General features: G+C 40.9%; 1 protein-coding gene across 6 annotated transcripts in view; it reads right to left on the reverse strand.

Annotated features, from left to right (window-relative positions):
• The window catches only part of USP8 (ubiquitin specific peptidase 8), a 77,955-nt gene that overhangs the window by 41,467 nt on the left and 20,930 nt on the right, over positions 1-15,558 (reverse strand). For all 6 annotated transcript variants that reach the window (XM_033190132.1, XM_033190130.1, XM_033190131.1 and 3 more), the window contains 2 exons: positions 9,474-9,559; positions 318-480 (listed from right to left, as the gene is read on the reverse strand). Coding sequence is in view for 5 of the 6 variants with exons in the window: in XM_033190130.1 (XP_033046021.1) it covers positions 318-480; positions 9,474-9,559 (249 nt within the window). In the remaining variant the exon portion in view is untranslated. The remainder of the gene's footprint in view (positions 1-317; positions 481-9,473; positions 9,560-15,558) is intronic.

Genomic DNA, 15,558 nt, shown 5'->3' on the forward strand with positions numbered 1-15,558 from the left:
TCTCTAGTACTGGGACTACAGGCGTGCACCACCACATCCAGCTAACTTTTGTATTTTTAGCAGAGATGGAGTTTCACTACATTCGCCAGGCTGGTTTCGAGCTCCTGGCCTCGGGTGATCTGCTCACCTCGGCCTCCCAAAGTGCTGGGATTGCAGGCGTGAGCCACCATGCCCAGCCTTAAATAAATTTCTAATTAAAACATTAAATTTTATCCTTGTTGCCTAAAAGAACTTTATAGTGGTATCTCAACTCTTTTTAAGCAAATCATCTGACAAGCAGAAATGGTCTTTTAACTCACACATTAAATTTGAAATACCTTTTGGGTTTTGTCTTTGGAATCCAATACAGTCTCCAAAGAACCTTTAGCCAACGTGCCGCCATCCTCTCTTCCTGTTTCCTGCCTTTTCTGTTGCAGCCGCTGTGCTTCCTCCTGCCTGTCCTTTTCCTCAAGTTTTTTCCGGACTTCGGCTTCTTCATATCTAGTTGAAAAAATAAGTCAAGATTGTCTTTTATTGGTGTTAATTGTGGAAATTAAAGGAGTTTCAGTTCTGTAAAATTAGTATCCCGCCTTGAGTTATTTCATGGCTACATGCTTTCTCCCTCCACCACAATTCACACATCTACCGCCTGAGGTCATCTGTGGATTTACTTCAAATTGCCCAGAACTCTTAAAAAGAAACTGTATGTTCTCAAATTGAAGTTATTTAGTGCTTTTTGCTCTTTCTCTCCTACTAATTTCAACCTTTTATATTGATTCAAATCTGCTGCAATTTGCTTTTCAAAGAAAAAGTCCTAATTCTTTCTGCAAAAGAAACAGCCCAAATATCACACTTACTTTATAATTTAGGATAAAAATGTAAAAAGGAGCATTCAAAAAGCAGTGGAAAGTATTACCAAAGTCCCAAGTTATGTTTTTTTAAAGGATGACTTCACTGAAATTTCCAACTTGTTGGCAGTTAAACAGCTATCTGAACTACAGTTAGCAGATATCCAAGGAATTTAGAACTATTCCCTACTAAATTATAGGTGGCTGGGTGCGGTGGCTCACATCTGCAATCCCAGGACTTTGGGAGGCCAAGGCAGGTGGATCACGTGAGGTCAGGAGTTCGAGACCAGCCTGACCAACATGGTGAAACTCCATCTCTACTAAAAATACAAAATTAGTCAGGCGTGGTGGCGCATATCTGTAATCCCAGCTACTTGGGAGGCTGAGGCAGGAGAATCACTTTAACTGGGAAGGCAGAGGATGCAGTGAGCCAAGATCATGTGACTGCACTCCAGCCTGGGTAACAGAGTGAGATTCCATCTCTAAATAAATAAATAAATGAATGAATGGCAATGCTTGCTATTATTGCCAGGACAGACTGTATGTTACCATAGACCTGCAATCTTGTTTGCCCTAATTATCAATGCTCAGCAATGCCTGTGAGCTTCAAATTTAAAGACAGAGAGAGAGAAGATAGAACAGATATAAAGGAAAAAAATAAATAAATAATTGACTAGGGTCAATAATTAGTAAAAGATGAATCAATAGTTTCCATTTTATTATTCTTCACTGTATATTTACATTTTATATGCTCTTTTTTTCTTTTCTTTCTTTTTTTTGAGACAGAGTCTCACTCTGTCACCTAGGCTGGAGTGCACTGGTGCAATCTCAGTTCACTGCAACCTCCATCTCCCAGGTTCAAGTAATTCTCCTGACTCAGACTCCTGAGTAGCTGGGACTACAGGCACACACCACCATGCCTGGCTAATTTTTGTATTTTTAGTAGAGACAGGGTTTCATCATGTGGCCAGGCTTGTCTCAAACTCCTAACCTCAGGTGACTCACCTGCCTCGGCCGCCCAAAGTGCTGGGATTACAGGTGTGAGCCACTGTGGCTGGCTGTTTTTTGTTTTTTTTTTTTCTTTTTTGAGACAAAGTCTCACTCTGTCACCCAGGCTGGCGTACAGTCGCGTGATCTCGGCTCACTGCAACCTCTGCCTCCTGGGTTCAAGCGATTCTCCTGTCTCAACCTCCCAAGTAGCTGGGACTACTGGTGTGTGCCACCACACCCACCTAATTTTTGTATTTTTAGTAGAGACAGGGTTTCACTATGTTGGCCAGGCTGATCTCGAACTCCTGATGTCTTGTGATCCACCTGCCTCGGCCTCCCAAAGTGCTGGGATTACAGGTGTGAGCCACCATACCCAGACTTATATGCTCTTTTGAGTGAATACTCCAAAATGAAAAATTTCTAAATAAACAGAAAAAACTATACAGAAAAGGTGACTATTCAAGGAATTGTGCCAGCTTCACATATTTAAAATTTTAAGTTTACTTTAAAAATGACTTCTGAACTCAAAATTATTTGGTACCACACATTTTCAACATCATGTTAATAGTGACCAAAAATGTGCCATCTATCAATAAGATCATTCATGCACTGAACAAGAATTACATCTTTAGCTCTTGTAGAAGAAATTAGCATGTCACACAAAGCTGTGTTATTCCTCAAGTCAAAGAAATATTAGGAAAACAGGGCTTCTCCTCTAAATATTTGAGCAGTTAATTTCCTTTTTTTTTTTTTGATGGAGTCTTGCTCTGTCGCCCAGGCTGGAGTGCAAAGGCATGATCTCAGCTCACTGCAACCTCCACCTTCTGGGCTCAAGCAATTCTCCTGCCTCAGCCTCCTGAGTAGCTGGGATTACAGGCGCATGCCACTGTGCCCAGCTAATTTTTGCATTTTTAGTAGAAAAGGGGTCTCACCATGTTGACCAAGCTGGTCTTGAACTTCTGGCCTAAGGTGATTCACCCTCTTTGGCCTTCCAAAGTGCTGGGATTACAGGTGTGAGCCACCATGTCCAGCCATTAAGCAGTTAATTTTTTTTTTTTTTTTTTTTTTTGAGACAGTTTCACACTGTCACCCTGGCTTGAGTGCAGTGGCGTGATCTCGGCTCACTGCAACCTCCACCTCTCAGGTTCAAGTGTTTCTCCTTGCCTCTGCCTCCCAAGTAGCTGGGATTACAAGCTCCCACCACCATGGCCAGCTAATTATTTTGTACTTTTAGTAGAGATGAGATTTCACTATGTTGGCTGGGCTGGTCTTGAACTCCTGACCTCATGATCCATCTACCTTGGCCTCCCAAAGTGCTGGGAGTACAGTCATGAGCCAGCCTGCCTGACCTAAGAAGTTAATTTCTATCTTTACGCTTAGCAATTCTTTCTGAATTATTTATTCCATTGACTGAAATGATCACTAATATTGACAGGAACATGGTGATTATGACACATTATTTTAAAAATGCTATCCTTTAAAAAATAAAGGTAGGAGAGAGAATTCTAATTTTGGTAATGACTTAGTAGTTTCCATTGTTCTGAACCTCTCACAACTATAACCTCTGGATGACCTACAACTACCTGAAGGATTGGAAAACTGCCATAATCAGGAAGAAAGTAGATGGGGTTGACACTTGAAAGAAACGAAGGGCATTAGTAAGATTCCCATTTTTTATAGTTTCACACCTAAGGCAGGCCTCAGTGCTGAAAACAGCTAAAATTCCAATAGAAACCCCAATCCCAGAGAACCACAGTTCCAAATTCTTTGTATAGACTTGCCCAAATTGCCAGCTGACACCTGAATTAAGCACACCTGGGAAAGATACTAAGGCGCCCAGCTAAGTCTAAAAGAACTGAAAAGAATGTCAGTTGCCACTTACCATAGACAAGACAGAAAACTTATCGTTTGAGTATAGCCAAGTTAACTGCTTATTGGGACAAAACAACAACAACAACAACTATTCAGAGGACCAAAGAAGAGTGCAGAGCCTATAAATTTATCATTCACAATGTCCAAAGTTACTAGTACCAAAAAAAGAAAAACAGGACAACAATAAAAGAAAAGGCACTGCATACTGACTCTAAGATGATATATTTAGCATACAAAGATTTTAGAGCAGCTGTTACAACTATGCTCAAGGGCATAAATGAAAATGTGCTTGCAATAAATGAACAAATAGGAAATCTCTGCAAAAAATAATAGACACTATAAAAAAGAACCACACTAAAATTCTAGAATTGGGCTGGGCGCAGTGGCTCATGCCTAGAATCCTAACACTTTGGCAGGCCCTAGTAGGAGGACTGCTTGAGCCCAGAGCTTGAGACCAGCTTGGGCAACATGGTGAAACCCTGTCTCTACAAAAAAACACGAAAAAACTAACTGGGCTGGTGGTGTGCATCTGTAGTCCCAGCTGTTCAGGAGGTGAAGGTGAGAGAATCACTTGAGGCCAGGAAGCTGAGGTTGCAGTGAACTGTGTTCACCCCACTATACTCCAACCTGGACAACAGAGTGAGACTCTGTTTCAAAAAAAAAAAAAAAAAAAAAAAAGGAAGAAATTCTAGAATTGAAACGTGTAACTGAAAAAAATTCACTCAACAGAAAATTGGAGATGACAAAGTAAACAGTCAGTATTTGAAGGAAGAATTGGCCTGGGCAACATAGTAAGACCCCATCTCTATAAAATATAAAATTAGCCAGGAGCAGAGGTGTGTGCCTGTAGCCTGTAGTCCTACCAATGTCAGGAAGCTGAGGTGGGATTGCTTGAGCCCAGGAGTTTGAGGATGCAGTGAACTAGGGTCATGCCACTACACTTCAGCCTGGGCAACAGAGTGAGACCTTGTCTCAAAAGAAAAAAAGGATGAAAGAGTGATAAAAATTATTCAATCCAGGCTGGGCGTGGTGGCTCACGCCTGTAATCCCAACACTTTGGGAGGCCGAGGTGCATGGATCACCTGAGGTCAGGAGTTTGAGAACAGCCTCGTCAACATGGTGAACCCCCATCTCTAGTAGAAATACAAAATTAGCCAGGTGTGTGGCACACACCTGTAGTCCCAGCTACTTGGGAGGCTGAGATAGGAGAATTGCTTGAACCCGGGAGGTGGAGGCTGCAGTGAGCCAAGATCGTGTGCCACTGTACTCCAGCCAGGGTGAGACGGAGTGAGACTCTGTCTGAAAAAAAAAAAAGAAAATTATCCAATCTGAAAAACAAAGAGAAAATGATTAAAACAAAACAAAACAGAACAAAGCCTTAGGGATTCATTGGACAAAATCAAAAAGCCTATCGTATGTATAGCTGGAATTCCAGCAAGAACATGAAAATGAGGCAGAAAAAATGCTTAATATCAGAAACAATGGAGGCCAGAAGACAGTGGAATAGCAGCTCTGAAGTGACAAAAGGGAAAATAAAAACCTGTCAACATAGAATCCTGTAAGAATGAAGATGAGGGCGGGGTGTGGCAGCTCACGCCTGTAATCCCAACACTTTGGGAGGCCAAGGCAGGCGGATCATCTGAAGTCAGGAATTCAAGACCAGCCTGGCCAACATGGTAAAACTCCATCTCTACCAAAAAAACACAAAAATTAGCCAGGCGTCGTGGTGTGTGCCTGTAGTCCCAGCTACGTGGGGAGGCTGAGGGTGGAAGCTGCAGAGACCCTGTCTCAAAAAAAAAAAAAAAAAGAATATTCCCAGAGGTTAAGAGGGACACAATGATAAAAAGGTCAATTCATCAAGAAACTATAACGGCCATAAATGTTTATGTACCTAAAAACGGAATTTCAAAATACATGAAACAAAAACTGAGAGAACTAAAGGCATAAATAGATACAGTTAAATATTTTAACACCCTTCTCTCAGTAATTGTTATAACTTGAACCCCTACCCCACAATCAGTAAAGACAAAGAAGATCTGAACATTATCAGCCATTCTGACCTGAATGACATTTAGAGAACAATATATTCAACAACCACATTTTCTTTGCAAGTGCACACGGTACACTCACTGAGAGACCATATGCCGAGCCATAAAACAAGAATACATTTAAAAGGACTGAATGTCTTTAGCCACAATAAAATTAAATTAGAAATTAATAAGATATAAGAAGAATCCCACATATTTGGAAATTAAACAACACATTTCTAAATGATCCACGGGTCAAGGAAGAAAGGGAAATTAGAAAATATTTCAAAATAAATTATAAAGTTCTACTGGGAAAACAACAGATTTATGAAAATCAGTGTGTTAAAATAAAATAAATGGAACAAAAGTGAATGATGAACCCATCAACAGATGTGAGAGGAAAAAAGAAAAACTGAGTAACTTCAGATAGAATTTTACAAAAACAGATGTTTCACCATATTCCATCTGCTTAGGCAATACGCAGGGATAATGGATTCTCAAATCTCCAGCAGGACCTTGCTTATTGATATGCTCACTTCCCCCACTTCTCTACTGCACTGTGTTAAGAACTTGGTCATAGAATAGCAAGCATATATCCCTATTATCTCTATGGAAACATCAACACCACTTTCCTGCCTATCTCACATGCCAGTATCATTTCACTGTTAGAAACAGAAGTGAAAGAGCAAAATTATACAACTGTTTTACCTTGCCTCCTCAATGCAAATCACTAGAGTGCCAGGATGAAAGGTATTACAGAACAAGAATGCTTCCACTGTTAATAACAACGAAAATAGCACAAACACTTACTGAGTATTTGATATGTGCCAGACACCATCTAAGTGTTTGTAAATGTTAATTTTCTTAATGCACTATGAGGTAGGTTTTATGATTATCCTAGTTACGGATGAGGAAACTGAGGCAAAAGGAGGCTAAGTAATTTGCCCAAGCTCACAAAATTAATAAGAAAAAAACTGGGATCCATACCCAGGGAGTCTGGCTCCGTACACTTACCTACTGCTCTATATTTCTTCTCTAGCAGTGTTCTATGCTGGAACAGTATGTGAACTGTCTGTCCTAAGAAGTAAGCACAGTCAGCCTAAATCCAATTTGAGAGCAGAAATGAAAAATCTTTAAGATTCTTTTTTCCTATTTTCTCCTCTTATCCACACCTTACCGCCTACCTTGCATTTGTTCTACAGTCTCCATAAATCTAATTTAATTAGAGCTGATGTCTCTCCTACTTTGCAGCTTCAGTTGGTAAGCTGAAGCGAGAGTGAGGCATGCTCTCTGAAACTGACTTGTGATTATTTTACCCGCTTAATCCCTTTTACTAGGATTCTGATATCTCCAGACTTGGTCAAAATTACGTCTAAGACCTCCCCTAACATGAATGCAACAGAAATGGATTAAGTCTATGGTATGAGAGGTGTCCATGAAAAAAGACAATAATAAGAAATGGGACAGGCAAACAAATGCTTAACAAGTATTCCTTAAAGGCAGGTGATATTGAAATCTGTTTTCTAGCCACTTTCTAGGTCTTTTTGCTAAAGCGTTTTTTTCAGAATCTGGGGCTATGTTTTATAGTGGCCACCCCAGAGCCCGTGCAGCCACCCCTGGGACAGGGGACAGCGGTCCACGGACCCCGCTGGGCACACACGCCTCCACGGTCGTAGACCATGACGTCAGATGACTGGGCAGAATTTAGCAGAAAATTTATCCCAAGATGTTGAGGGCTTTCACTTTAAAGCTATAATCTATTCTCCAAACCCAGAGAGCATATACCCTCATGCCCGTTCTCAGACTGCCAGCCTGACAAGAGAGAAATCCTAGTCATGCAGATTTCAGAGACTTAAAGGAGGAAAAGAGCTCTGTGGTTGACTTATTACAGAATTAGGACAGGACAGATATGAAGATATGTTCACACAGAGTTGCTCTAAACGTCCATGAAAGACACCAACATGGGGCAGGAGGCTGGGAGAGGACAGACAGGGAGAAAAATAGAGTGAAAAGGTTCTCCACATCTAGCTGCAAAATAACCTATACACAGGAAAAATTAAAAGTACATTTAAAAAGCCTTAGAATTGCAAAGGACCCAGCGGTTATTTAGTAACAGGGACCTCATTACACTGAAAGATGAGCCATTCTATCACACCATAAAAAGTAAATATCTAAATAATGAATCATTTTCTCGATGACTTCCTTTATAAGTTGAGAGTTATTTTATTTTTTTGAGACGGAGTCTCACTCTGTCACTCAGGCTAAAGTGCAGTGGCAAGATCTCAGTTCACTGCAACCTCTGCCTCCTGGGCTCAAGCAATTCTCCTGCCTCAGTCTCCTGAGTAGCTGGGATTACAGCTGCCTGCCACTTTTTTTTTATTTTTAGTAGAGACAAGGTTTTACCATGTTGGCCAGGCTGGTCACAAACTCCTGGCCTCAAGTAATCTGGCCGCCTGGGCCTCCCAAGGTGCAGGGATTACAGACCTGAGCCACTGCTCCTGGTCAGAATATTTTTAAATACAAGTAACGTATGATACACTCTTAGTGAAAAAAAAATTCAAGCCAGGAAAGAAATATGTCACCCTGGTTAAATCTTTCGGTTTCCTCCTTCTATTTATTATTTGCATCAAACATCTCTCAGTTTGCCGTTTTTCACTAGCCAGGCTTTGGCAGCTTATATCACTTAAAACCAGTTCCATTGTTCTCTCCTGTATCATATTGCTGAGAATGCTTTTGGTTTTATCTATTAACATTTTTTATGCTACAGATACAGGCAGAAATTTATCTACTAGGAGCTACATGACAGCATTATGTTGTTGATAAGGGAAACAATTTAAATTTTAAAGAATGACTAATGGCTGGGTGCAGTGGCTCATGCCTGTAATCCCAGCACTTTGGGAGGCCGGGGCAGGCGGATCACCGGAGGTTGGGAGTTCCAGACCATCCTGACCAACATGGAGAAACCTCGTCTCTACTAAAAATACAAAATTAGCTGGGCATGGTGGCATATGCCTGTAATCCCACCTACTAAGGAGGCTGAGGCAGCAGAATCACTTGAACCCGAGAGGTAAATGTTGCGGTGAGCTGAGATCACACCATTGCACTCCAGCCTGGGAAACAAGAATGAAACTCTGTCTCAAAAAAAAAAAAAAAAAAAAAGAATGTCATGGCAAATACCAGAATCAGTTTTTTTTTCTAAATTTAAATAACTTCTGTAACTAAGCAGATCAAAACTAACAGTAAATACTTCATTCCCATAAGCATAGTGTCCAGGAGCAGAATCCACCAAAGAACATATGAAGAATTAAATTTTTCTAAAGAATACTGCCAGAAACTTACAAATATTATAACTCAGAAATACTGGGGCCAGGCGCAGTGGCCCACGCCTGTAATCCCAGCACTTTGGGAGGCCAAGGCAGGTGGATCATAAGGTCAGGAGATCAAGACCATCCTGGTTAACACAGTGAAATCCCATCTCTACTAAAAATACAAAAAATTAGCCGGGCACGGTGGTGGGCACCTGCAGTCCTAGCTACCTGCAGTCCTGAGGCAGAAGAATGGCGTGAACCCGGGAGGCAGAGCTTGCAGTGAGCTGAGATCGCACCACTGCACCTCAGTCTGGGTGACAGAGCAAGGCTCTGTCTAAAAAAAAAAAATTGGAATATTATACAAATCGTCAGATATAAATCAGTAAATCTTAAATATTATTTTTATCTTCTAAATTTACATTATTTTGAATATTTCATAATATCTGTACCTTAGTTTAAGGCTTTCAGAGAGTCTTTCAGCTTCTTCAACGGCTTTTTTGATGTTTGCAGGTCCAAGAACTGAATGGAAATAATCCTAAAATTATAGGAAAACCATCCCATATTGTTAGTACCGGGCATTGCATGTAACACTAGTGCTAAAATCATTAAACTCATGGTGCTTATATAAACGGAAGTTTGTTTTATTACGATGGAAGATTTTAAAAAACTTTTAACCTACATAAATGTATAATTTATTCTCCAAATGTCTCAAAAGTATGTCTTCATACCATTAGTAAGTTAAAAGGATCCACTAGTTCATAAATTTGACTTATTTATAAGTCATCATTAAAAAGTATAAATAACATTCTTGTTATTTATAAGTGCCAAAGAACAAAGCTTTCAAGAATAAAGTATCTTTTCTTATTAAAAATATGTACCTAGTTTTTTTCTCTGGTCTCACAATAAAGCAAACTATGTAGAGACACAACATGGAATTTGTTTTGTTTACTTGTTCTAAACAGATATTTTTGCTTCCACTTGTACTTTACCTGTACATTTACACATTAGGAAACTCTGAGCAACTAAAAACCAAATGATAGAAAATAAATAATTAATAGTATAATCTAGGCCAGGCACGGTGGCTCACACCTATAATCCCAGAACTTTGGGAGGCCAAGGCGGGCATATCACTTGAGGACAGGAGTTCAAGACCAGCCTGGCCAACATGGTGAAACCCCATGTCTACTAAAAATATAAAAACCAGCTGGGTGTGGTGGTACGTGCCTGTAATCTCAGCTACTCAGGAAGCTGAGGCAGAAGAATCACGTGAACCCAGGAGGCAAGATTGCACCACTGCACTCCAGCCTGGGTGACAGAACGAGACTCTGTCTCAAAAAAAAAAAAAAAATTATAATCTACCTTTAAAAAATGCAAACGGTAAAAGGTTTGGCATATAATTTACTAACAAGTACAATGAAGTTGTTGTTGCTTTTTTTTTACATCACTACTCCAAGAGGTCACTCATTAGATACTACAATCAGATATTTTCAAATCAAGGTTGGTATGACATGGCAGTAGCTAGTTAAGTCAGTTGAATGATTACTGGATCAAGGATTTGCCACAACATGTCAATATGACTTTGCAAATAGAGCCTACTACCACAGTTCATTACAAATTATAATAATCATAATTTATAAAAAGAAGGGTTGTAGCTCAGAAGTACCCATCTTTGGCTCTCAGTCATGGAGAGCTGCAATGGTGGAGCCACATAAACATATATAACAGCCCACATAAATACATATAACTTACAGATTACTTATGATACAAATAAACATAACTTCTGTAACTAGGTACATCAAAACTAACAGTAGGCTGTGTGTGGTGGCTCACGTCTGTAATCCCAGCACTTTGGGAGGCCAGGGCGGGTGAATCACCTGAGGTCAGGAGTTTGAGACCAGCTTGACCAACACGGGGAAACCCTGTCTCTACTAAAAATGCAAAAATTAGCCAGGCGTGCTGGCGCGCGCCTGTAATCCCAGTTACTCGGGAGGCTGAGGCAGGAGAATCGCCTGAATCCAGGAGGTGGAGGTTGCAGTGAGCTGAGATCGTGACATTGTACTCCAGCCTGGGCAACAAGAGTGAAACTCCGTCTCAGGGGGCGGGTGGGGAAAGGAAAAACAAAAAACAAAAAACAAAAAAACTACCAGTAGGCTGGGTGCGGTGGCTCACACATGCAATCCCAGCATATTGGGAGGCTGAGGTGGGTGGATCACCTGAGGTCAGGAGTTTAAGACTAGCCTGGCCAACATGGCAAACCCCCGTTTCTATTAAAAATATGAAAATTAGCCAGGCGTGGTGGCAGGTGCCTGTAGTCCCAGCAACTTGGAAGGCTGAGATAGGAGAATTGCTTGAACCCGAGAAGTGGAGGTTGCAATGACCAGAGACAGTGCCACTGCACTCCAGTCTGGGCAACAGAGCAAGACTCCATTTCAAAACAACAACAAAAACTAACAGTAAATAATTCATTCCCATAAGACCAGTGTCCAGTAGCACAATACAACCTGGAGCATATGAAAAATTAAATTTTTCTAAAGAAAACTGCCAGACATTTACAAATATTATAACTTAGAAATTAACTGGATCTGAGCTCTAACCCAATATACCACTGCTCAACAATCTATCATTCTAAACACTTTTTAAATTTCAAAAGAGTATGTGGTAACACAAGAACAGAATATGAGTGACATAGCAAAAGTTTTAATTTTTGTGTCCCAGTTAACATAAGACTTATTTTTAAGAAGAAAAATCTGTTGATGGCCAGGCTGGGTGGCTCATGCTTGTAATCCCAGCACTTTGGGAGGCCAAAGCAGGTGGATAGCTTGGTCAAGGCTTTAGTGAGCCATTATCGTGCCACTGTACTTCAGCCTGAGCAGCAGAGTGAGACCCTGTCTCAAAAAAAGTCTGTTGATAATAGTTATCATATGTCTATCTAGCCTAAAAGTAGATCATGCTTTCTTTGGTTGATTCTTCTAAAGCCTAAATATATTAGAAGGACCCTTCACTTATTCCAATTAAAGTGTACAGTTTGGGCCGGGCGCGGTGGCTCAAGCCTGTAATCCCAGCACTTTGGGAGGCCGAGACGGGCGGATCACGAGGTCAGGAGATCGAGACCATCCTGGCTAACATGGTGAAACCCCGTCTCTACTAAAAATACAAAAAACTAGCCAGGCGAGGTGGCGGGCGCCTGTAGTCCCAGCTACTCGGGAGGCTGAGGCAGGAGAATGGCGTGAACCCGGGAGGCGGAGCTTGCAGTGAGCCGAGATTGTGCCACTGCACTCCAGTCTGGGCGACAGAGCGAGACTCCACCTCAAAAAAAAAAAAAAAAAAAAAGTGTACAGTTTGTTCAATATTATATCAATTGAACATTACAATAATTTCAGTTAGCACACTATGTCTTGACTACTGATGCAATTCTCTTAACAGAAAGTAGAATGTAATCATTACATTAACAGAACCATTTAACAGAAATCATAATGTAATCATTCTGAATAAATACAAAATGCAAAGTAAAACCAAAAATGCTATGACTTGTTTTATTCATTTTTACACATGAACTCACTAAAAAGCCAGCCTGTAAGCCCAGCTTAAACCTATTTAAACACAAAACATTGTTTATGTTTGCGCATGTCTGTTACACACTACCAGATATTCCCCCAATATTAGTGAGGTTTCCTGTCAATTATCTCTGTGCTCTTAAAGGACCACAGTTAAAGTAAGTATAAATACTTTCAAAATTTTAATAGTATGATAATTGGCAGAAGAAAAAGATAACATCTAATTATTACATAACTAAAAATGTTTGCTTCTCAGGTTTACCAGAACTTTCCTAACTCCCGAACATATGAATTCAAACAACTTTCATGATATCCTAAACAAAAATAGGTTTACCAATGAATATTAAGAATTTTCAAGAATGTCATAAAAATGTTAAAATACAATTCTAATTTTATCTAGAATTTGCTACACTAATATTTTCAATACATTTTCTTTCCCTGCTTTTTCGGATAACCCTGAAAAAATTATTCACAAGCTGACTTTTTGATAAGTAATAAAATGTAGTGTCCTTCTCTACTAATGAGAGAGCTTGCTAAATTAATGTTTTATCTAAATCTCAATTTTCCTTTTTTTTTTATTTTTGAGATGGAGTCTTGCTCTGTTGCCCAGGCTGGAGTGCAGTGGCATGATCTTGGCTCACTGCAACCTCTGCCTCCCAGGTTCAAGCAATTCTCCTGCCTCGGCCTTCTAAGCAGTTGGGATTACAGGTGCCTGCCACCACACCTGGCTAATTTTTTATGTATTTTTAGTAGAGACGGGGTTTCACCATATTGGCCAGGCTGGTTGTGAACTCCTGACCTTGTGATCCACCTGCCTCGGCCTCCCAAAGTGCTAGGATTACAGGCGTGAGCCACTGTGCCCTTTTTTTTTTTTTTTTTTTGGGAGACAGACTCTCACTCTGTCGCCCAGGCTGGAGTGCAGTGGCGCTATCTTGACTCACTGCAACATCTGCCTCCCAGGTTCAAGTGATTCCCCTGCCTCAACCTCCTGAGTAGCTGGAACTATAGATGCACACCACCACGCCCTGCTAATTTTTGTATTTTTAGTAGAGATGGGGTTTTACCATGTTGGCCAAGATGGTCTCAAACTCCTGACTGCAAGTGATCCGCCTGCCTCAGCCTCCCAAAATGCTGGGATTACACGGGTGAGCCACTGCGCCTAGCCTAAATCTCAAACATTTTCTAGTATAAGAGTAAAAATACAAGTTTCTAAGGAAGTTCAATGACATATATTCAGTCCCTACCTGATTTAAAGGGTAAAAAACAGAAAATACCTTGTTAGTAAATTTAGCACCTCACATACTTGAAGAACACCAGAGAGGCTGGGCTACAGAAAATACAACAAAAAACAGTTCTGCAACTGGGCAAGGTGGCTCACACTTGTAATCCCAGCACTTTGGGAGGCTGAGGCAGGCAGATCAATTGAGCCCAGGGGTTCGAGACCAACCTGGGCAACAGGATAAGACCCTGTTTCTACTAAAAATTTAAAAATTAGTCAGGTGTGGTGTTGCGTGTCTGTACTCCCAGCTACTCTAGAGGCTGGGGGCGGGAGGGGAGAATCAGCTGAGCCCAGGAAGTCGAGACTGCAGTGAGCCATGACTGTGCCCACTGCACTTCAACCTGGGTGACGGAAATGAGATTCTGTCTCAGAACAAACAAAAAACAGTTCTAAGACAGAAGCAGATGAAGCACCCTGGACAGAGCAAATGAAAATAATCATTTTTCTGAAAAACAGGAACTGAACTACTGAATCATATGAAATAATGGCCTAAGTTACCTGAGCCTTTGCAGAGAGCTTCTCAACCTGAACTTCTCTGCCTAGATACTCCCTTTGGAAATGCAATAGAGACTCTATGGAAATGGAAACATCTCATCTATTTAAATGTACTCACTACCTTCTCAAGAAGAGAAAAAAAAAGAGGTAGCTACAAAAATATTCCCAACCTTGTCATAGAAAAAAAATAACTACTAATTTCCAAGAATAAAGCAAAAAGTAAACAAGAACATAAAAACAAAAACAAAAACAAAAAAACCTGGTTGGGCGTGGTGGCTCATGCCTATAATCCCAGCACTTTGGGAGGCCAAGGCAGGTGGATCACCCAGGGTCAGGAGTTCGAGACCAGCCTGACCAACATGGTGAAACCCCGTCTCTACTAAAAATACAAAAATTAGGCCGGGCTTGGTGGCAGGTGCCTGTAATCCCAGCTACTCGGGAGGCTGAGGCAGGAGAATCACTTGAACTCAGGAGGCGGAGGTTGCAGTGAGCCAAGATCGTGCCATCGCACTCCAGCCTGGGTGACAGAGTGAGACTGTCACCAAAAAAAAGAAAAAGAAAAAGAAAAAAACCCTACCACACAGACAAAACAGCAAACAACAAAACTGCCAAAGTTATCCAAATTTCAAGACTTTCAAAAATATTTACTTTAGTGAGCACCACTTACACTGTGTTTTAAGCAATTCACTTTAACATATTTCATAGACTGTGCAAAAACTTGTTTGAATTTAGGAAGGCCTCTGTCTCTTATCTGTAGGTAAGTATGTCCAAAAATGTTAAACAGTATTTCTCCCAGGGCAGGACTAATTCAACCATTGTGGACAGATGAATGAACCTCCAAATGCAAGGGGCCCCTTCTTCAAAGATAGAGCTAAAAACCTAGTAATTGGCCAGGCATGATGGCTCAAGCCTGTAATCTCCGCACTTTGGAAGGCAAAGGCAGGCGGATCACGAGGTCAGGAGTTTGAGACCAGCCTGGCCAATATTGTGGAACCCCACCTCTACTAAAAATACAAAAATTAGCTGGGCATGGCGGTGCACACCTGTAGTCCCAGCTACTTGGGAGGCTGAGGCAGAGGAATCACTTGAACCTGGAAGGCAAAGGTTGCAGTGAGCCGAGATTGTGCCACTGCACTCCAGTCTGGGCGACAGAGCAAGACTCCGTCTTTAAAAAAAAAAAAAAAAAAAAAAAACCTAGTAACTGTT

Source organism: Trachypithecus francoisi, unplaced genomic scaffold (genome assembly GCF_009764315.1).
Source record: "Trachypithecus francoisi isolate TF-2019V2 unplaced genomic scaffold, Tfra_2.0 Lachesis_group3, whole genome shotgun sequence".
NCBI lineage: Eukaryota > Metazoa > Chordata > Mammalia > Primates > Cercopithecidae > Trachypithecus > Trachypithecus francoisi.